This window comes from Quercus robur, chromosome 1 (genome assembly GCF_932294415.1).
Source record: "Quercus robur chromosome 1, dhQueRobu3.1, whole genome shotgun sequence".
In the NCBI taxonomy this organism is placed as follows: Eukaryota; Viridiplantae; Streptophyta; class Magnoliopsida; order Fagales; family Fagaceae; genus Quercus; species Quercus robur.
In genome coordinates, this window is record NC_065534.1 from 53314178 (window position 1) to 53338539 (window position 24362).

Genomic DNA, 24362 nt, shown 5'->3' on the forward strand with positions numbered 1-24362 from the left:
CTGAACTCTTAAATTCGTATGTATTTCTTTCGTTCTCGTTCTCTCTCTCTCTCTCTCTCAAATCAGTCTCTGTGTTTTCAAAAAACAACGATTCAACTCGTCCGATCCGTGACTCAGTGAACTCAGCTGAATTCCCAAACGGTGTCGTTTTCGTTGTTTTCTCAGTAGTGGAACAGCTCTCTCCGGTGTTTTCTCTCTTCGACTTCGATTCTCTCAGAGCCAGTGAAGTTCTCGTAAATTTCGTCATAATGAAGCCCCTTTCTGCAACTTCGAAGCTCTGCTTTTCTCTCTGGAAGATATAGTTTTAGCTCAGTTCGTGAATTAGGGATTTTGTGGTCAAGTTGGGTTGGAATATAAGTGCAAATTTAGGGTTTTTGGAGGACAATTTGAAGAATTTGTTCTGGTTTCTATTCTAGGGTTTGCGTTTTAAGTTGAATTTCGAGCTGAGCTGTTTTGGGTTGGGATTCGAGTGGAAATTAGGGTTTTGGTTTATTATTGAATTCCAAGGGCTTTTAGGGCTTTCCTTGAACTCGAGCTTTTCTGGGTTGGATACAAGTGGAAATTTAGGGTTTTTTTCGAGGAATTGTAGTTGTGTGTGATTTAGGGGTTTGTGTGTGGTAAGTTATGTAAATTTGTTGAATTCGAAGGATTCTTCGTTGGTTTTTGGTGTTCTGTGTAGTGACAGCATGGTGTAGGAGCTAAAAACTGTTTGAAGGGTCGTTGGTTGTTTTTGTTGTCAAATTTGAAGTGGAATTTGGGGATTGTATGAAATCTAGGGTTTCAGTTGGGGTAGTGAGGGGGAGATAGATAGTTAGACATATATATATATAGGAAATGTTTTATTCTCAGTTTATATTGGCCAAGAAAGGCCCACTTGGGACGATATGGATAGCGGCACATTTGGAGCGGAAGCTGCGGAAGAATCAGGTGGCCGATACCGATATTGGCGTCTCAGTAGGTCAGTCTTAATTCTTCACCTTATGTGCTTTTGATTTATATTATTTTTGGTTACTCAGAAAGCAGAGGAATATAAAATAACTTAGCTGTATTGCTTTCAATTTTTTTGCCAAATAGTGGAGAACTTGCCTTAATTTGATACAGGAAAAGTTAAAAAGTTTTAAGGGGAAAACAAAGAAACTCTGAGCTATAAGTTGTTATGGGAAAAGTTAAAAAATTGTGTGAAAAAAGTTTTGATTAGTGTAAAGTATGCTTGGTTGAGTGAAGTAGGTTTCATTGTTGTTTATGTGGTACCAGATTTTTATTTTAAAATTTGATAGTTAGAATGGGGGAGGGGGATTTGAACCCTAGATGTCTCCGTTGGAAACTCCAGTAGGTGTTAGTTGAGCTACAAGGCTCTTGTCTATGTGATACCAGAATTTTGTAGATTTTAAGTGTCATTTTATTGGTTTTTTTTTTTTTCTCAGTGGCCTCCTAGTGGCCCATTTTTGAATGTCATTATGGATGCCTTCTAGGGATCGGTAGAATAACATGTAGTTGTTCCTGTGGACAAAAGCAAATGAAAGAATTGATTAATAAGTTTGGTAGTTAACTGTTAATATTAATAACGTGGTATACTGAGGTTGTTTTTAAATCTTTAGATGGAAAGGTTATAATGCTGATGGAGCATTGTAAATGTTACATTTATTTACATTGATGTGATCAAATCCTTAATTAGAGGTCCAGTAGGCCTATATAATTGCTAGGCTAGTGCCCTGCAACTGATCTGAATCTGACTAGCAAAAAGGAGGCCTCTTATGTATATTTATTGTATTATCCCTTGGAAATTTTCATCCTATTTATGCAAAGTTATTTTAATTTTTTGAAAATAATTTTCAGATGGTAATTGTGTTGTATTTATATCTTATGTTTTAATTTGAAAATTGTAATCGTACATTAAATTATTAATGGCAATTGTAATAGATTAAATAAAAACATGTTTAGAATCATTAGTTTTTCTTTTTTTGATAAATAACACTTTTATTGAAAAGGTTAAATAAAAACCTTTGCTTTGAATCTTTATTTATTTTTGGATAAGTAATACATTTATCGAAAAGGAGAAGAAATTTTCTGTAAACAGGATGTGTATACAAAACTCTTCCAGAGAACAGTTCAGAGAAAAATTATACTCTGAATGAAAGTGAATCTGTAAAATCTACAATGGACTTTCTGTCACTAATTCCCATGCAATGAGACCACTCAAATAGAGATCTCACAAACCAATAGTTTCTTGATAACTGAACTCTCCATCCCATTAAAATCTGATTATTTGTCTCCCTCCAAAGTGTCCACATTAAACATATTTGCTCATTTTTTATAATTCGATAATTTGGGGGGGGGGGGGGATTTGAACCTTGGATGTCTCCATTGGAAATGCCATTAGGTGCCAGTTGAGCTACAAGGCTCATGGCACATATTCCACACTAGATAGCTGCCATGTTTTCCAAACCAATATGGCCATTCGAAGAATAGCTCTGCAACAGTCTTAAGCATGACCCAATGAACCCCAATCATCCTCAATCATAGAAAGAAGTAAAGACTACAACTCCCGAGCTGCATCACAATGTAACAATAAATGATCTAGAATCTTTCCATTGCATCTATGCATGCTACACCAGTTCACCAATGAAATGCCTCTTTTCATAAGACTGCCACATATAAAAGTTTTACCCTATATAGTTGTCCATACAAAAAAGGCCACATTCCTAGGAGCTTTATTACACCAAGCACTCTTGCAAAGAAAACAGATTCCAGTGTCACTTTTGAAAAGCTCAATTGACCATTGTCATTCAACCTCTAGCTCAAGCAATCTAGAACCTCTTGGGATATTGGCATACACAGAACCTAATAATAATTCCACAGATTCCAATTCCCAATCATAGAAAGCTTGAATATTCGAAGATCATGTTCCTCTTCATTCAAAATCTCCATGCTGGAAAGAACAGAAGCATCTTTGTTCTTTGCAATTGAAAGAAATTCCGGAAATGCCTAGTAAGCTTACTTACTATGATTTTAATGTGAAAAATCAAGAAACTGGTCACAATTGTCCTGTTGCAATCCCATACCACCATGAACACTTCACCTCCACCCAACACAACTGTTCTCCTTCTAGAGAAGCAGCATTGAATTGCCATGTGTATAAGATCTAGCTCTTTTTAATTGGTAAAGAAAGCTTACACGCCTGCTTGGATCTGGACCCGTGGTGTTACCATGCACCCCACATTTATGGTTGATAAGATGCCATTTTGTCCTAGGACTAGTGGCATTAGTGGTTTGCTTTGCTACCATCATCATGACTCATGTCATTGTCCTACTCCTACACTAAGCTGCATCACCAATTCTCCTTACAGCTTTGTGGCTGCAATTTTAGCAACTCTCAACCTATGAGGTTATTTTTTAAACATGGAAATATTTCCAACTTTGACTTTCTGATTTTTAATTGCCTGTTTGGTTAGCACTTATTTGTCCAAAAATAATGATGGCTTAGTTTAAACGCAATTTAGTGCATTTGGTAAGTTTTCCAAAACACGATTATTGGGGAAATAAGTGTGTTTGTGTATAGCTGCATTTTGAAACTGCAGTTAGTTCCCACCACAACTCTCCAGTTTTCCAAACCTCACTTTTTGTTGAACTGTCCATTTTACCCTCATCTCTAATGAGAAATACATAGAGAGAATCTTCGTTCTCAGTTCTCACTACCAAAACCCATAAATTGAAAAAAAAAAAAAATCCCTAAAATTGGAAATCTTCAATCGGAAAATTCAGAGAGAAACCAAAAATTGACCCAAGCTCATAAATTGGAAGAAACAAAGAGTCCCCAAAATTGACCCAAACCCAAAAGTGATCTAAACTCAACTCACTGAGATTGAGGTGTAACAGATTGGCCAATTCCCGTTAGTATTCCAGTATGTATTTCTCTTATTCTTTTTTTTGCTCCACTTCTCTGATTTATTTTTTCTTTGGCTTCAAACATTTTTTTAAGTTTCAAAAGCCGCAAACCCACGAACAAGGTGCTCCTGTCCATCGTCCTTGTTCTGCTGTGCTGAGATGCCAATCTAAAAAAAATAAAATTGAAAGAGTAATGCATGGGCCATTTGAAATGGGAAAGAGAGAAGTTAGGTTAGACATGCCAGTTTCTAGAGGGTTCCTGTGTGGAGAAGAAAAAAGAAAAGGAAACAAAATAAAATAAAATGGGTGAGAAACGGGTGGATAAGAACAAAGAAAAAAAAATAAAGGTAAAAAGGGTTATTGTGTGTGCCTTGATAAGGAAAAAGAGTTAAAAGTCATTAATAGTAATTATTAATTGGATAATTATTATGTATTCATTGATGAGGAAAATTCAGAGTTATTACTATTGACAAATAACAATAATAATAATAATCATCATCATCATCATTATTATTAAGGAAAAATGATAACAAGTTTAAAAGGACCCATTATATGATACTTTTTCCTTTTTGGTAATTTGCTTCTCAAATAGCAGTTTTAGTAAGTGCTAACCAAACTTTTAGTGTAATGCTCTGAGGAAAGCGCTAGCCACATCTATGCTCACACCCCAAAAGGACTAGTGAAGTTACAAACCTGATGTAATCACTCATAAACCCAATATTCACTTATAAATCCAATATTCACTTAGTAAACACCTGATGTGGGACTCTAACATACTCCTGTAAAACACACTGAAACAATTAAATCCAATTAAATCCGCGCAATTTGGGTATCACAATCTTCCCCACGTAAATTCCTGATGTTTTCACTGGGGCCCTCGTGCTACAGTTTCGTTCCCTTGAGCAACATGGCATTACCAAATTTGCTTTAATACCATTTGTCACGACCTGAGAAAAACACTAGTCACATCTACACTTATGTCCCAAAAGGATCAGTCAAGTTGTAATTGGGGCTCCTCGTAATCACTCATGTTCTCGATGTGGGACTTCGCACATGCAAGCACAACAAACAGACACGCTCAAACAATCCAATCTAATCAAATCCACACAATTTGGGGTATAACACTTAGGTTATTGAAACTGCACTTTTTAACAGGTTTGACCAAACTCTCAGTTTTTTCAAGAAGCCCATTTTAATTACGTAATTATTAAAGTCACACATTTTTATAAAAAAAACCCTAGTTGCAATAAGCTCTACCAAACACACCCTAAATTGGCTTCATTATTTTTGAAAATGATAATTATGCAATGTGATGATGCTCATTAACCAATATCACATGCTTAGTCCCATGTTACATGTCTAGTTGTCAGTCAGGTATTGGAAATTTGTTAAGACATTGAAAGTTTAGTTGACTGGTGTGAGACGGACAACATGATAATGTACTTGAATGCTATGGGATTGGAATTGTCAATTGAATACTGCAACTTGCTTAGTCTTCCACCCTTTTCTTGATCTCCATTTATAATGGTGCTTTCAACATTCTTTAGTCCTGCGATGTGTGAAATTTTTATTAGGATTTTCCATTCTTCCACCAAAATTTGTGTTCATTTATCCCCTTGGAGGTTCTTTGGCATGGACCTGTTTTGATATTTTTTGAGTGATTGGTGGTGTTCTCCTTGAGATTTTTCTCTTTGGTTTGGAAGTAAGGTTGAGGGAGGGTGGTCTCTCTCAACTGCTTGTTGAGAGGATTTCTTATCCTTTGGAGGCCTCTTATTGAGGATTTTATTGCTGCCGTGTAATGTTTGCATTGGCTAAAGTTCTTTTGAAAGCCCTGTTTTTGATGGTGAACTCCTGTTTTGAAGAAACTAGATACTATGTTACGACTAGTCAGTAACCCGTGCATTGCATGGGAAATTTTAAATAACATGATTTGTTTTTTCTCATTCATTTTTTTTTACCAAAATATGAAATATGATAATTATGGTAGTTATTAATAAACTTTTATTATGATTGAGATTGTGTAAATTACTATCTTTTCTACCATTTAATGGAACTATGATTTGGCAAGATTCTAATGAAGGTTTAAACATAGAATAGAATCTAAACTCAATTAGAAAATATATTTAAAAATAATAATGTATAAAATTGTGAGGCTTCTAAAGTTATGTAGCTACATTAGAAGTAGTCAAAGGCTTTGGTTTTGTACATGTTAAGATTATAGATAATAGAAACTAATTGCATTGTCTAATTTTCATGGATTTTTTTTTTTTTTTTGGAGCAGATTCAATTCTTTTTCCTGAAGTACCAATTGCACTTCGGCTGTCCAGCCATCTTCTGCTTGGTGTAGTGAGGATATACTCTAGAAAGGTGAATTACCTTTTTGATGATTGCAGTGAGGCTTTGCTCAAGATAAAGCAAGCTTTTCGCTCCACTGCTGTTGATTTACCACCTGAAGAATCTACTGCACCATATCACTCCATCACCTTGCCAGAGACATTTGATCTTGATGATTTTGAGCTGCCAGATAATGAAATATTTCAGGGGTTAGTTCCAGAATTTTCAGCCTTTGTTTAAATAATCTGTGGTCCTTTGCCAATGAGCTTTATCTCAAACAGCACTTCCTCCTCCCATAAAAATGGATGGAGGGTAAGGTCGTTGTTTCATAACTCATTGGGTGCTTGTGTAAATTTTCACTATAAAAAAAATTGAATTTTTAGTTTGTTGCACATCATGATTTATATTTATAATGAGGAAATTAAGCTGGATGGGTATGTTGCAATGGTTCTTGAGGCACAGCTGAATTCATTATTAGTGTTACTTTTTGAAAGTTCCAATTGTTTGTGGATATGATCTTCTCTTTTAGCAGCCTGTTTATTTATTGGATATATTTATTGAAAAAAGAACTTGAGGGTGCCTACAATGGAATAGGGGATTGGATTTGATTGTATATCCTGCTCTTGAATATAGATAATAAATTCTTCTATTGATGCTCTGGAAAAAGATTTTATTCATGTGTATTAACATTTAACTTTCGTGCAGTAATTATGTTGATCATCATGTTAGTACAAAGGAGCAGATTACCCTCCAAGATACAATGGAGGGTGTGGTTTACTCAACATCACAGTTTGGATTAGATGGTTAGTGTTTCTCTGATTTTTGTACATCATGGCTTGATGGTACAGCTTTTAATTTTGTATGGACAATTGAACTGATTTTGACATTTTGTGGTCTATTTTTAGAGCGGTTTGGTGACGGTGACACATCTCAGATTGGTTTAGACCTTGATGAGGTAATTTTGGTGTAACCACATTCGAATTTATGTGATGGAGGTTTCCTGGATCTCTCTTGGAGCTCTATTTTTATTTTTCTTCTTGGTGCTGTATTGAGCTTTTCTTGATGCTATTTGCAGCTCATGCATGGTTCCTTAACCTAGTTCTTTTCTCATCTCACATATAATTTTCTTTCCTTGAACATTTGACCAACAGGAGCTGCTCTTGAACAAGGTTGTAGGTCCGGGGCATGATGGAATTTCAGAGTAAGCTGTTTTTTTAGGGCATTACTATTTTATCTCCTCTCTAATTCTATTTTTGTGTGTCTACGCATTTATGTCATGCATATTTGTGTATACCAATGATTCTTTGACTCATTTTTGAATGAAGAGGTGCTCAAAACCACATTCAACTTATTTGATTTTTGTTAGCGTGATGGTGTTGGGCAGATTGACTTTTCCTCTTTTTAAAATTTTAGATTATGATTTTTTGGGTCCTTTTATACTTTCTGCATTCTGCTCTTCTTTTACTCCCCCCCCCCCCCCCCCCAAAATTTACTGTGCAAAATAAAAGAAAAAAAATAAAAAAAGTAAAAGAAGACACTTTCTCAACATCAAATAGTTCAACATGGTTGCAAATTGTGCAGAAAAAGTATAATAATTTCATCTAGAATGATATTTGTTTTAAGCATTTGAAGATTTCAATATTAGGTGATTGACAGTAATCTCACTGCTTGTGATTTGTTTATGTTTGACATGTGTAGGAACTTGTTTTGGTGATGAATCTGTGCATGTTTGTGGCTAACAATGTTTTGTCCATTATCATAATCGAATTCATGTTTGCACTACAACTTTTGTGTGTGTTTGTTTTTATTTTATTTTTTTAAAAATGAGTAGTTGGTATTTATAACAAAGTAAAAAAAAAAATTGTACAAGGAAGAAGGCATCAATAATTTTGTTCTGTGGACTGCTTGCTGCATGGTTCATAGACCATTTGATGGAGAACACAATAGGAAAATAGAGATAAGAGAAGAACAAAAGTAACAACAGAACAAATCCTAGGGCCTCACCTCCTAGAATCTGCCTACAAACCCTCGGCATCACCACCAAAGGGAAACAAAGGAGGAGACATTTTCTCAACTTATAATAATAATTCTTATTCAAATTCATCTCCCCTTTTACAATTACAATAGCACTATTTTAATAGGGTTTAGGGAGTGCACTAATATGGAAAAGGCCTAGTCAAATCCCTTAAAACCCTAAACATTAAAAACTAAATTCAGATTTAGAAACAAAATCTTAAATGAATTTGGTTTTAATGCTCCTTGCGTCATACTCCTCTGGTTGGAGAAAACTCAACCTTAAGTTTTAAAGTGGAGAATGATCAAAACTCTAGCACACATTTTTTGCCTCAATATAGGAACCACCTTTGGGAGCACAAAGAATGGTGAAGTTTTACATTCCATCACATCATTAAATTCTTCTGGGATGACAAAATCAATGTTTGGAATTGCCACAATCTTGTCTTGAACCATAGGAAGCACCATGGTATCCACTTTCTCCACTTTAGCTAATTGTTTATCTTCATGCACGATGGAAGGCTGATCAAAAGTAGATTCATCAACGTCCACTAGCACATCATATGCACCCACAAGCTTAATGGGTAGTTTTTGAGTGGGTGCCATTATTTTGTAGCCTAGCTAGGCATTAATTCTAGTGATTATTTGCTCTCCCAATTTCCACGAAGTAGGTGAAACATTCTAATTTTCCTTCCTACACCAGCCAAAACGTGAATTGAGAAGATCCTAGGAAATGTCTTCACTTTCATCTATATGACCGGAGTCATAATGGTTTCCATGGCTGAAAATACAGCAGGTGGATGGTTGGACCTAATTATCTTTAAGAAATTTTGAAATAAGCAACCAATGCATCACATTGAAGATCTAGCATCACCAAGCATAACCTGACCTTTGTAATGGTATCAAGAATTAAAGCCACCTTTTTATAACAGCAAGTAGACACATGAGATGAATTTTCAAATGCTGCTACAATCAGCTGAAATATTTCCTTCATTTGCTCATCCTTATGTGGGGCATCTGGTGCGCTTATCCCTAATCTCAATAATGCAAGATGCAATTGAAACCTTCACATCCATTTCAGCATGTCTCAAAAGTTTATCAGTGATCAGTGCCTTCATTGAGGGTAAAAGTGCACCTCGCATTGATTTGGATGGTGCTTGCTCCACATTTGCTAACGAATTTCTACTTTATCAAGAAGAGTGAGGAGGTCATCAATGGAGGAAGGAGGGTTAAGGAGTCTATTCCCAGCCTCCTTAAGCTGCTTCTTAAGTTCTCTATCAAAGGAAGTCATTTTCAGCTCAAACTTAGAGCCACAAAACACAAAGGTTGAAACTTAATTTGCTGCTAAAAGTTGAAGAGCACTTTCTGCTCTGTGTGGACCGTTAAGCAAAAAAAAGTCTTGGCCTATGGTCTGTGGGGCAGAGCAAAAGCCAAATACTGGAATGGGCCGGTTGCACAACACTGCTTCTGAACTTTTCCATCTTCCGTTCTTTTTTTCTTTTTTTTTTTTGGGTGAAGAAAATAAAAAACACGTGATAAACTTACTGGGCCTGAAAAGACAGCACCTTACAGTAAAACAACCTGACCGAAACCAAGAGGAGGTGAGGAGCAAAACTAACGGCACTGAGGAGTACTGCAGTGAAATGTCCTTGATCGGCGTTGAGGTAGTGTCGGATTGCAGCGGCGGCGTGAGGTTGAAGTGACAGCATCAGCCTCGGATTAAGTGGTATGGTGGTGTTACAGCAGCATGGAGTGTGTTGTGGGCTTGGCAGCTTCGTGGGTCAGCAGCGGAGGTTTGGGGTTGAGCGTTTGGGTGTTGGTGGTTCTTGGCAACTGTTGGTTCTGAGGTTTTGATTGACTTGATTTGGTGGTGGTGGGATTTTTTGTTGGTTGGGTTTCAGCGAAATTTGTGTTAGTTTGCAGTGGTGCTTTGAGGTGGTTCCCGAAGTCTTTGGGGCGTGGAGGGAGAAGGGGTTGTCAATGGTGGTGGTGAGAGTACTTAGGACTTTCTGATATGGTGTTTTGGATGGATTTTGTGGTGGTGAAGTTGGGATTGCGATGGATTTTGGGGCTTTGAAAGATTGGGATTGACCTGGGTGTGGGTTTTGGGATTGCAGAACTGGACATGTCCTCTGGCAAGGATTTTTTTTTCTTTTTTGGTTTGGGTGAGCAGATTTGGTGGTGGTCGGAGTAGCTGTTTACACTTGGAGAGATTTGGAGTGGGCTTGAAAGGATCGGACAATAGGAAAATTGAAATAAGAGAGGAATAAAAAGAACAACAGAACAAATCCTAGGCGTCACCACCTATAATCTGCCTGCGAACCCTAGATATCACCACTAGGGGTGTTTGGCATCACCACCAAACTAAGAGAAACAAAGGAGGAGACATTTTCTCAACTCATAATAATAATTCTTATTCAAATTCATCTCCCCTTTCACGATTACAATAGCACTATTTTAAAAGGTTTTTAGGGAGTGCACCAATATGGAAAATGCCTAGTCAAATCCCTTCAAACCCTAAACATTAAAAACTAAATTCAAATTCAAAAATAATTTCAAATTTAGAAACAAAATCTTAAATGAATTTGGTTTTAATGCTCCCTGCATCACCATTTGGCTACACCTTTTTTAGGTGAATTTCTTTGACCAACCCTGGAAGTTTGACCCAGCTAGATAATTGACCCTCAGCATTACTTTGTGATTTGAACTCCCTAGTGCCATGTATGACACGTGCCTGTTCTTTTTTGAAAATTTTTGGATGAAGATGTTGGTGGATTGCCTGTAACTTTTTAATTTTCAGATTTATTTGTTTTCCTTTTTATTTTAAATTGTTATGCTGTGTCATTTTTATATCATCACAATCAAGAGGCTGTAACCTATTAGGGCATTGTAATTGTGAATGGGTTCTCTGCTGCGTGATCCATGGAATGATCATTTCCTGATGTATCTCATTCATTTGTTGATTGCAGTGCTGATCCTCAGGTACCGGTCCAATCAGAGACAACTCAGACAAAATATGAAAGTAACGAGGTGATAACAGAAACTTCAGAAGTGATGCACATGAATGGTGGTGGAAATCAGGTTTATACCAATACCCAAATATCTTCTGTATAAGGTTTCTTACTTTGTTTTTTTGTCTGTACTTTTGTCCCACTTCTGTATCTGTCTCCCTCCCTCCCCTTTATTCATTGCCCACCCTTCCTATAATGTTGCTGTGGGGGAAGGAGTGATTATTGCTACCTGATGTAATCAGTGTAATTACCCTTTGTGTGAATAGGTTGATGTTCTAGTGACAGATCCTGAAATTGTTGAGTATGCTCAGGCTCCATCTACACCTGGATTATTGGAAGAGCCAAACTTATCCAGTGTTCAGGAGACTTTAGCCTGTGATGACCATATGGAATTAGATCATACTTTAACAGGATTAATTGCAGCAGAGAACGCTCTAACTGCTTCCGGAAAGTCAGATTTTCTTGGGGATAAAAATACAGTGAATTGGTCTTTGCGCAATGATTTGAATGCTGATACTGTCGAGAATGGCTGTCTTCTGGGTGACCAAGACATCAAACAGGTGAAGCCGCAGGAACATCTGCCACCTACTGAAGCTAGTATGGAGCACATGTTAGCAGATAATCGCCTTTCAACTTCTTTACCCTCTTCGGATCCCATTGAGCAAACTGAAGCTATTCATCGAGAATTAGAATGTTCGGATGGGACAGTTGGTGTGTTGGATGGTCCAGACAAGGCAGAAGATATTCATAATGGAGTTGTAATAGACAATGAACCTAGTACATCTTTTGTACATCAAACTGACGTGGAATGTGTAGAACCTGTGGGAGTTAGATTGGATGAAACAGTAGCATCTCCTAGTTGCTCTCATATCACCTCTGATTTTGAGGATCCTAGTCGTAAAACTTTTTCAAGTGGCATCTTTGCACTAGAATCGGAGGCTTATCTGGAGGATGATCAAGCATCACCAAGGCCAGAAATTCTCAATGATGTTGAAATTGCTAATGATGTGGGAAGATCATGCTCAACAAGCAAAGCATCAGCTTCAAATGCTGTCTGTCCATTGGAATCACCTGGGAGACCTGAGGTTGTGAATGCTGAAGCTCAGGCTTGTCAGGAACTGAAGGAGACACAGACTTTTGATCCAGTTGCTAATGATGTTATGCAATCAAATCAATCGCATGTGCTTCGGGCATGCAATGCCCATCAAAGCCAACCTGACATGTCATCTCTTGGAGGTATTTATTTAGTGGTTCTTGCAATGTAGTGTCTGAAGTTTTTATCACTTAGTTCCACCACCCAACAAGTCCTCCGCCCGGGTTATTTGCAGTAACTTACCTCAATTCGTTGGGCTGTGCTCATTGAATACTAATCATGTTTCATATGCATGTAACTAATTTAAACAATAGGCATAAAGTCTATGTTGACACACGACAATCCCTATTTTTGAGCACGCCCTGGTATCTATTGATTATGTCTTTTCATCTTGTTTTAGGTGAAGAGTGCCTTGCTACTGATGTTACGGATACAGTCTTAGAAAAAAATTCATTTTCAGAATCTGCTCCATGTGAAGAAATTCAGTCGGATTCCAGGAAGTTAGATGAGCAAATGAAAAACGCAGTCTCTAGTAATAGTCAGTTGAATAATTTAAGTAGTCCCCAGACTTCTGACTTTCCTGCACCGGAAAAGATGCTCTCTGTAGTGGAGGCACTCACTACAAAACAGAATGATTTGCTAGTGAATTCTACACCAGACAAAGAAGCCCTGGCTGGGGATGATGGAGCTGCCACTGGGATTGAACTGATCTCGGGGAAAAAGCGTAGTTTCACAGAAAGCACTCTGACAGTGCAGAGTGTAAATTCAGTTGAATCTTTTGGCATGACACAATCCAAGAAAACTGCAGAATCCATTCCTGATGACGATGATTTGTTGTCTTCCATTTTAGGTATCAAAGTGGTTCTTTCCTGATTCCTTTCGATTGATGCATGCATGTTATAATGATACTATGACTGTTGGATGAGTTAATGGACCTTTACCTTAATTCTTTCCTTGATGTAAATAGTATTTAAAACTCAATTTGGCACGTAATATTTGCTTTGGTCAGTATAAGGTTATGACTGAAATGAATTTTTGTTGCTTTAGTTGGAAGAAGATCTTCAGTTTTGAAAATGAAGCCCACTCCACCTGCCCCTGAAGTAGTACCCATGAAACGCTTGCGTTCTGCGCCTCGATCTAGTGCCTTGAAGAGGAAAGTTCTTATGGATGATACAATGGTCTTGCATGGCGAGTATGTTTTATATTCCTTGTCCATTACTTTGTTTACACTACTGGCTACTAGCCATCATTTGTAGTTCATCTGTTTATTACAGTTTCTTAAAGTTACTTTGTAGTGCTGTATTCTGTTTCAGTGAAAATTATTTAGAAAAAAATGAAGAGACCAAAAAAATCGTATTCTTTTCTAGTTCATGAACATGGTTCAATTATTATCTTCGTAGAAGTTGGGAGCTCATGTGTTGAAAACTAGTGTAGAAATAAAGGAGATATCATCTGATTTGAGGCACATAGCTTTTCCTTTGTCATCCATTTTGTCTAATGCCAGCCCTTCGCTCTACTTCCACTCCACTGAAGTGTTATCACTCTCTCATGATCTACTTTATCTTGGCTTTTCTGCTGTGAGTGTGTCTTGCAAGAGAATAATTCCCCTCTTCTCTTGTTGATAAACATTATACCCCATAACATCTTCACATTACTAGCTAAGAAAAGCCATACTTCTTGAACAAAAATTATCCATAGTATGTCCATTACTAGTAACATTGCTATCTGCTCTATTTGCTTTTGGTAAAAATGATTAAATCTCTTTTCTTTTAGCCTATGAACATTTGCTCAGATGGCACTGCCTTTCCCATAAGTATGGCGTAAAATGTGAGGTCAATGGTTCAAGGTTCATTAAATCTGCAATCCCAAGGGGTAGTTGAATTGGCTAGGGACTATGCCATATAAAGAGGAGGTTATGAAGTTCAAATCTTCCATTCTCCCTCCTCTTGGGCCAGAACTAATAAAAAAAAAAAGATTCATTGGCACATGAGAGGATGGAAGGTGATGTTGTGGGTTAAAAGGACATTGGGTGTGTGTGTAGCTTGCCCCCAAAAAAGGCTGGATCTGTCTGTAACTAACAAAGAAAAATAAAACTTGATCAACAACTTATGGATATCCTGGACCATCTTGAAAGTGACAATTAACTCCAATGGCTATGCTCTTTGGCCAACCTGCCTATAATCTGCGTAATATGATGATAATTTTTTTTCTGGCAGCACTGTGTATGTGTTTTATTTATTTATTTATTTTAGTGCCTGATTGTTATCCTGTAGTAAGCTTTTAAATATGCAATATTTTCTCTCTTAAATAAAGAACTAACAAACATTCCTTTTCTTTAGCACAATTCGTCTACAGTTGACAAATACTGAAGACATACGTCGTGTAAGAAAGAAAGCTCCTTGCACTCGTCCTGAGATCTCAACTATTCTTAGACAATTCTTGGAAGATGAAATATTTAATGAACCCATTTGTACTGGTGAGTTTCTAGTTCTATATATTCAATAATTTGACTTATTTTTATTTTTATTTTTAAGAATAAACTTTAATTATTGCTTTTGATGCTTTCTGAATTTATATAGTTTAAGTTCCCTTTGTCTGTCCCTGTCTTTTTCGTTGGCTACTTAAGAGTTTGATTGCATTATATATGTAAAGTTGGTGAAACACTTCTAACACCCCTCTATATTAGAAAAGGAAAAACAAAAAAAATATTGTGATACACTTAACCTGAGAAAAAAAATGGTAACAGCCATTTATGCATCCCATTAGCCTTTTTTGAAGACTTGCTTCTATGAACCTAGCATCTTTTTTATATATATGTTCCCAGCTGGAAATAATTATAGCTTGATGGTTTTATATCCACTTAAGACGTTTCATGACATCGGTCTTTTGCATGCCTCTGCCTGTTAATACCACTGTTTTGCTGCTTCTTCATCAACAATATGGCCACCAGTGTTACTTTTGAAATGTAAATATTTGGTTTTGGTTGTATGAATTTCATTGAGATGAATGCATTTGACCTAAGTCATTACTGCTGTATCGGTTTCATTATGTCGTAAGTAATTTATTTTTTTGAGTTTGGTGATATTTTCCTTTTTTAGTTCCAAACAATGCAGCATCCGCTTATGCAACTGTTTAAACATCAGCCTACAAGCTACCTGAGATTTTGATTTATCTTTCAGGTATGTCGGCCAACTTAATATTCTTGCATAGTGAGACATTTGATCTAAGTGGCATTAGAATTTCTGAAAATGATCAAGGCAATAATTCAGAAGTAGCAGAGGGTATGGAATCTTCTATTAGGCCAAATGTCGCTGAAGAAAGTGAAATGGATGGGAGCACTGATCCTGTGGTAGTCAGAAGTGATGTAGAAGCACAACCTGCTGACAATTCCATTCAGACTGAGAGGCAGCAGGTCGTAAGTTTTAACTTAGGGTTGCAAGAAATGAATTCTCAAGAGCAGCCAAAGGCTCTTTCTGACATACAGGAGTTTGGATTTTCTCAACATGACCCCTTGGGAGAGTTCTATGAAATGGGAACTGAGAGAGGGAATGTTGAAGTTGCTGATGCAGTCAATGGATTTTTTGTTAATGGGCTTGAATCATTATCTGCAACTGAACCTGTTTCTGGATATATTTGCAACGTGCCAGTGGACTTTGTGGTTCAGCCATCTCTAATGGATAAAACTGATGATGCATCTGCTTCTCTGCCGATTGGCGCATCATGCATGTCACCTGATAATAAATTGGATGCTCAGACTGTTGAGGGCGATGCTTTTGTGGTGAATATGAGCAATGGGAATGCCGTTGATGCCATTGAAATTGTAGAACATGTGGTTGAAATCAGTGCACACCTACAGTCAGGTTCTCTTGAACTTGCTGAGAATATAAAAGGTTCACTTGCAAGTGAATGCCATAATCTAGCTTTTGAAAATGGTAACCAGCCTTTGGAGGAAACAGGAAATGATAAGCCAGGGGTTTTGAATGAGGATGGAGTTGTGCCCGTAGACTTGGGTTGTGATGACAAAGACCCTACCTCTAACTTTATGTGTATGGGAGAAATGAAAATAGATTCTACACATTCAGTAGAGCTTGATTTGGATGTGAATAATGCTTCCCTGAATGTTAAAGAAAATGCAGACTGTCAAGAAGCTGATCCAAATAGTATCATGGATGGAGAAGTCCCTGCCCTCGACTGTTTTGGTGTTGAAGATCGTAGTGTAAGCTTTATGTTTTCTTCCTTTGTTGTTTTCCTCTCTTTTATTTGTTGCCCGAAATTTTCTTTTCCCTCTTAGAATATTGTTATATATACATAATACATAAGTAATATATCTATATCCAAACTCAAACCACAGTTGCATGTATATATATATATATATATATATATATTCTTTCACCCCGACAAAGAACTCATTTTGGTCCATCTTTTGGTTTAACATGCATGTGTATTATACGTGTGAACATGTGAACACAAACAAAAACATGGAGTTATCAATTATATTATATTACCATTTCATGTTTAACTTTGTTTTGTTGCATAAAATGTGATCAACTGAAAATTTTACTATTTTTCTATTCCTTAACTGGGTGATTCTTGAGCATGGTCAATATTTGTTAGAGCAAGGTCATCTTCAGGAATAATCAGGATGATGCGTTTTTGTCATACATGTTAAGAATACTTTGTTGATATTCTCTGTTCAATTGAATTCAAATTTGTCTTATATTTTTCATGCATTCCTTAAAGAAAAATGTTTTGACTACATGGTGCAGGGTTTTGAAGATGTCACAGTTGGGAATGACACAGGTTCATTTTTCTCTCTTTTCTTTGTTTTTGATTCTCTCCATTTAGAAATTTTGAATTGTGTTCTAAATTTTGTTTGTACTACCTTGTGAAGTGAATAACTTGTGAGGCGAGGCTAATTGGATGAATAAGTTATATGTATGGCAAAACAATTTTTGTATTTTAGCCATAAGATTGGTGTCTACTATTCCTGTAGTTTTTATATTTCCTAAAGCCTAATCATGAAGGAACTATTTCCACTACGTGGTGTTGTTGGGTAGTGCCCGTTGCTGTGGAGTTATGTGATACCTATAAATTGCTAATGATAATGAGCTATGGAAAAATTCTTTGAATTTATTGAGGATCTTAATTTGATTGACTTGCCTTTGGAAGGAGGTAGCTATACTTAGTCAAGTGGTACAGATCAACCATCGATGTCTAGGATTGATAGAGCTTTGGTAACTCTTGACTGGGAGGAACACTACCCAAATTTTATTCAAAGGATTTTACCTCGTCCTATTTCAGATACAATCCAATTCTCTTAGAGGCAGGGGGAATGGCGAGGGGGGGAAAGTCCATTCCAGTTTGAGAACATGTGGTTGAAGACAAATGGGTTTGTGGATAGAGTTCATCCCTGGTGGAGTTGGCATTCTTTTGTAGGTACACCTAATTTCGTGCTTGCCAAAAAATTAAAGGCTTTGAAGGAGGACATTGTGTAGTGGAATCGTAGAGAGTTTGGTAATGTAGACCGTTAGAAGAAACAATTGCTGGAGGAGTTGAAAAATTTAGATGCTAAGGAAGGGGACCTTGGACTTACTGATGGGGAGAAATGTCATAGGGTAGATTTGAGGTCCCAGGTGGAGCATCTTCTTTCTTTAGAAGAAATTTCTTGGAGACAAAAATCTAGGATGTTATGTATCAAGGAAGGAGATAATAATACTAAGTTCTTCCACAAGATGGCTAACTCCCATAGAGGGTATAATCATTTGAGCATCTTGGGAGGTGGATGGGGTGGTTTATGTGGAGGAATTTGAGGTAGCTACTCAGGTGGTACAATTTTATAAAGCTTTGTATTAGTAGCCGGAGGGGTGGAGGCCTTTTGTGGAGGGTTTGGAGTTTGATTGTATTGGGGATACGGAGGGGGTTTGGCTTGAAAGGAAGTTTGAGAGAGGAAAATTTTCGGGTTGTAAGAGACTTGGAAGGGGACAAAGCTCTAGGTCTGAATGGTTTTACTATGACTTTTTATCATTATTGTTGGAGAGTAGTGGAGAAAGATGTCTTAGCGATTTTTGAAGAGTTTTTTCAACATTGTAAGTTTGAAAAAAAATTTATGTTTTTTTATTTTATTTTAATTTTTTTATTTTTTATTATAGGTTAAAAAAAAAAAAAAAAAAAAAGAAGCTCTTAATGCACATTCATCGCTTTAATATCTAAAAAGAATGATGCCTCCAATATTAGAGATTTCCAGCCTATTAGCTTGGTGGGGAGTGTAAAATCTTGACTAAGGTTTTGGCAAATCGTTTGAGAATAGTGTTAGATTAGTTGATCTCTGAGTCTCAGAATAGTTTTGTGGGTGGGAGATAGATCCTTGATTCAGTTCTTATTGCGAATGAATGTGTTGATAGTCGAGTGAAGAGTAGGGTTTCGAGGGTCATTTGTAAACCTGATATTGAGAAAGCTTATGATCATGTGAATTGGGAGGCTCTTCTGGATTTGTTGAAGAGAATGGGCTATGGGGAGAAGTGTAAGTGGATCCGCACTTGTATATCCACGGTTCAGTAATATGTATTGATCAATGGGTCTCCAACTGATTTCTTTGGTAGTTCAAGGGGTTTGAGACGGGGGGTTCCGTTATCCCCTATACTGTTTTTGATTATGATGGAGGTTTTTAGTAGGATGTTGAAAATAATGGAGGGTGCTGGATTACTCCGTGGCTTTAAAGCTAATGGTAGGAGGGATGATGGGGAATGTGTTTCGCATCTCTTGTTTGCAGATGATACTATTTTGTTTTGTGATGCAGATGTGGAGCGAATTCTTTATGTTAGGTTGTTGTTACTTTGTTTTCAAGATGTGACAAGTTTGAAGGTCAATGAGCAGAAAAGTGAAATGGTTCCAATAGGGGAGGTAAATGATGTGCACGCCATGGCTGAAATTTTGGGCTGCAAGGTTGGAACTTTGCCTATGTCTTATCTTGGCATGCCGTTGGGGGCTTCTCACAAATCCCCTTCAATTTGGAATCCTATTTTGGAAAATTTTGAGCGAAAGTTGGCCAGGTGGAAGAAGTTGTATTTGTCTAGGGGGTAGATTGACGTTGCTTAAGAGCACGTTATCTAGTCTTCTAACTTATTTTGTTTCGCTGTTCACTATTCCTACTCATGGCTAATAGAATTGAAAAGCTGCAAAGGGACTTTCTTTGGGGTGATGGCAAGACACATTTGGTAGGATGGGATAAAGTATGTGCGACTATGGCTAATGGTGGTTTAAGTATAAGGAAACTAACTACTCTTAATAAGGCTTTATTAGGGAAATGGCTTTGGCGGTTTGGGAATGAGGAGACTTAGCTTTGGAGAAGGGTGGTAGCTTTAAAGTTCGAGGATGAATGGGGGGGATGGACTTCTAAGTTGGGCAGGGGAGTTCGTGAGTGTGGTTTATGGAGAGGTATTCGTATGGATTGGGAGGATTTTAGAAAAAACACTCAGTTTGTTGTTGGGACGGGAAATAGAGTGAGATTTTGGCAGGATGGGTGGTGTGGGGATCAACCTTTCCAGTTGGCTTACCTGAGGCTGTATGGTATTGCTAGAGATAAGGAGGCCTCTGTTGAATCTTTTTTGACAAGGCTAGGGGAGGGGGAGAGATGAAGTTGGAATGTTCGTTTCACCCGGGAATTTAATGATTGGGGGATGGAGGAAGGGGTGAACTTTATTCGTCTCTTGTGAGCAAATGTTCCTTTAATGGATGTTGGAGATCGAATGAGGTGGAAGTTGAAGCCTAGTGGGGATTTTGACATCCGGCTGTTTTATAACAAGTTTAGAGGTCCCTTGCCTATTATCTTTCCTTGTAAAGGTATTTGGAAGGTTAAGGCTCCTCGGCGTGTTTCTTTCTTTGTTTGGACTGCAATTTGGGATAAGATTCTTATAGGTGACAATTTGCGGGGTAGAGGCTTTGATTTTGTTGACTGGTGTATTATGTGTCGATGTAATGGGGAGACAATGGATCATTTACTACTTCATTGTGAAAAGGCTTATCGGTTGTGGAGCCTGGTTTTTAGATCTTTTGGGATTTCATGGGTCTTGCCAAGATCGGTTGTAGATACTCTTTGTGGTTGGTGGAATTGGTTTGGGAAGCACTCATCTAGCATTTGGAATTTAGTTCCATTGTGTTTAATGTGATGTATTTAGAGGGAGCAAAATTGGCGGACTTATGAGGACATGGAAAGCTCCACTAACTAGTTGCTTGCTTCTTTCAGTGGCTCCCATTTTGACTAGTCTAGGGCTTGGGGACTCACATCTAGTGATTCTCTCCCTTTGTTCCTTAGTTCTCTTCTTTGTAATTAGCATTTTTTTTTTTTTTTTTTTTTTTTCTTTATTTTATTTTATTTTCTTTTCATTTCTCTTTTTGTAATATTTGGTCTGCCCTATGCTCTTTTCGGAATATACATCTTTCTTACTTATCAAAAAAAAGATAATGAGTTATGCCCTGCATGGGTAACAATATTGCTTATCTATCTGTTGGTTTGGGACAGTGCAGTGAATCGTGGTTGTAATTTAAAAAACTTCTTTTACTGCTTGTGTTTTTATTTGTCCTGTAGTTCATATGTTTGATACATTTTTTTTCTTCCCATTTCTCCCAGAATTCTTAAATGTAGATGATGAAGAAATAGCTGAAGAAGAAGATGATAATATGCCATCAAGTACTGAAGACACTCGTCTTCTTGAGAACACTGGATGGTCATCTCGTACCAGGTGTGTACGCCTCAGTTGTTTGGCCTTATTTTTTTTCCATGCAGTAATACTTATCCTATTAAGCAAGGCACTAGAGACCAGAGTTTTTGTTGCCTGTTTGTTTGATTGAGTTTTGGTTGGTACCTACAACTTTTGTGTTAGGAAGCCTGACCTAAATATGGTGTTTGGGCTTACTGACTGTGGCCAACATGTTGATTAAGCAATATTCTCTTTTGTTTTAAGAACATTTTTTTCCTTGTTTGGTCAATAGTGGTGTGCGTGTCGGGAAAATTGCAACAAAGGCTAAGGGCATGAGATAAGAGGTAGTGGCTAATGTTATTCTCCTGCTAGAACTGCTGGAATGCCTCTCCTCCCTCATAGCTGGCGCAGTTTATAATACTGCTGGTCTTAAGTGGTTTTACTATCTGGGTTCTGGTTTTAGCTATGTTTTACTATAAAACCTGAATGGAATATTAGGGAAAATGGGCTAATTGTTTGGTTCAAGATTTTCTGTGGAACATTCTGAATGACTTTGTGTGGTTTCATTTTTGCAAGAATTGTCAGGATCATAGGGAACATTTTTTATTATGCCAGACAAGTTTGTCTGTCATTTAGTTTTCTGATTTATAACATGTCTGCGTACTTTTCTACCTTAAAATTGTTAGTCCTTTGTTGATAATTAAAATTGCTTATAGTCATTATACAACCTTAACCCTCAATGATGTTCTTTCCCTTTTCAAAATAGGGCTGTTGCCAAGTATCTCCAGACTTTATTTGATAAGGAAGCTGTACATGGAAGAAAGACACTCCCCATGGATAATCTACTAGCTGGTAAAACTCGTAAAGAAGCATCGAGGATGTTTTTTGAGACATTGGTACGTTTGTAATATTTCTTGGTTGAAATCATACTTTTATCTTGCTAGATTAGGTGAAAATTTAAATTGAATTCTGAAGTGCATATTTCATAATTGATACAGTTTTGTTATAGGTGATCTATGAGTTTATACATAGTATTACTGGGCCATTAACCATCATATACAGTTGAATTTTTATTTTTACTGCTGGGCTGGATTAACCATACAGCTGCTTTTATTTTTATTTATTTTTTTGAGTGTGTTTAGAATCTCCAACTTACTACCCAAACCCCCCCCCCCCCCTCTCCAACCCCTAGCCCTAGGTACTTAGTACCTAGGGAGGTGCCATTTGACCATCTGGGTGGTTGGTGCACTGCTTTTATAGATATAGAAATTGGGTGCTAGTCCCAAAATTTTGGGGTCGGCTATGAATCCTCAATAGAATACTTAGGATCGTTCATATGTATTTGTTTCCTCCATTCTGCTTTATTTAAAGTCTTACTCTTTGTTACTCAATGTCATTTTATTCTAATGTGATTTTTGGTATTCCTGCCTTTTTTTGTTCCCTCAAAGACCAACTTACTACTTACTAGTGCATTAGCCACTCTCCTCAGAACATGATTGAACCATCTAAAGCGACCTTCTCTCATCTTTTCATCAATGGGGGCTACCTCTATCTTTAAGCAAATTTACTTATTTCGAATCCTATCTTTCTATGTTTCCACTTGTCCATCTTAACATTCTTATTTTAGAAATTAGGTGCTAGAAGTCAAAAAATATGCATGCATGCGTCTGTATATGTTTTTACACCTGTATATAAATGTGCATGTATGATGATAATTCATTTTTTATTTTTTTAACATATTCAGATTTGGTTGAGAGAATTCCATTCCCTCTTTATTTATTTATTTTTTTAAATAATTAAAAAAAGTTTCATTTCCTTTTTAAAGCTGTTGATGTTTGTTAAGAGTTCATATGGGGTTTACAGAAGTACTTACAACATGTATAGCTTTGTATGCGTGTAGCACACGTGCGCGCGTGAGTGTATTGTTCATTAAACAGTTGTAAAATTAAGGGTCTCATTTTGGTAGAAACCTTGACTTTTGAAAAATTAGTGTGAGGAGTAAAAATGTGGTTCCAAAGCATAGCTCTCAATTAGAGTGGAAGTCTGCTAAAAGAAAAGTTTTTGTGTTGAAACAAATCATCCTTACGTTAATTCAGTTATAAGATACAAAGTTTAGAGTCTAGTTTTGCAGGGGGGTCTAGTTTGTATTGTTTTCCACACATTCTGTTTAACCACCCATAGAGATGAAAATAGGACTGGATTTGGACCTCGACTTTTAGACTTTCAGAAAGGGGAAAAGTTGATTTCTCAATGTGGCCGAGTCTGCATTCTATATGTGAAATTCGATGTTTCTAAAAGTGAAACAATAATTGAACTTTTTTTTTTGTTGATAAGTAACAATAATTGAACTTGAGGGTCATTAAATTAGTTTTGTTTTCCGGGACAGATTTTTTTATTTTTTTATATTATTATTATTTTATTTATTTTTAAAAGAATTTAGCCTTCTATTTCATGCTTTAAATTTTACGCTTTTGCAGGTTCTTAAGACAAGGGATTACATACATGTAGAACAGGCAAAGCCCTTTGACAGCATAAATATAAAACCTCGAGTAAAGCTCATGAAGTCAGATTTCTGATATCTCACATAGGAAAGCAGATACAGTTGAAAAGGCCCATATAGTACTAGTTTCACTGATGCTCGGCAGGGATGGGATTATTTTTTCTTCAATAGATTTTTCCCTAATTGTCTTTTCTTTTTGTTTAAAATTTTTTGGGTTAGGAATTTATGTCTTTTATTTAGTCCATGTAACTGGTAGTTTAACAATGGGGTCGAGTGTCACATGTATCATGTTGATTCTAGCAATAGTGTTGTAATGTGAATTATATTTATATGTATATATCTGTAAAGTATTATCATTTGCAATTGAAATGCTAATTTATCTGTTTGCTGCAGAAAAAGAATATATAAAAAGGAGAAAGTTGTATTATTGTGACATGTTTTAGTTGGGTCTTATAACAAGTACCGCATGGATCATGTGTTTCCTGTCAGGAACAAGTAAGAAAAGTGAGATTTGAGATCTCATTTAATGTGTCTATTTTAGCTGTCGTGATGTATGAATTTATGCATTTCTTGTTTTATTTCAATCAATTTGATCAAATCATGTGAATCTTCATGGTAATGCTGTACAAATCAATGTATGGTTACAAGTTTTCACATTGATAATATTCTGTCAACCTGCGGTTCTGATAAGGTGGTTTCAGACTTTTTCATGTCCGCTCAATTGCTGAGGTTTGAGATACATGCAGAATCTTGAACAGAAGTGTGAATTTGGTTAATACATCATACTGTGCTCATGTTTGACTAATGGTGTGAGTTGATTCGTGGATCAG

At 36.8% G+C, this 24362-nt stretch overlaps 1 protein-coding gene across 1 annotated transcript; it reads left to right on the top strand.

Annotated features, from left to right (window-relative positions):
- Positions 1-5: 5 nt before the first annotated feature.
- On the top strand, positions 6-23967 carry LOC126691779 (sister chromatid cohesion 1 protein 4). Its single transcript, XM_050386943.1, has 15 exons — positions 6-958; positions 6167-6428; positions 6925-7022; positions 7125-7174; positions 7371-7420; positions 11202-11313; positions 11510-12479; positions 12737-13186; positions 13384-13528; positions 14676-14812; positions 15516-16552; positions 17103-17136; positions 20963-21074; positions 21799-21928; positions 23510-23967. The coding sequence occupies exons 1-15, from the start codon at positions 835-837 to the stop codon at positions 23606-23608; spliced, it is 3810 nt and encodes a 1269-aa protein (XP_050242900.1). The 5' UTR covers positions 6-834; the 3' UTR covers positions 23609-23967.
- The last annotated feature ends 395 nt before the right edge of the window (positions 23968-24362 follow it).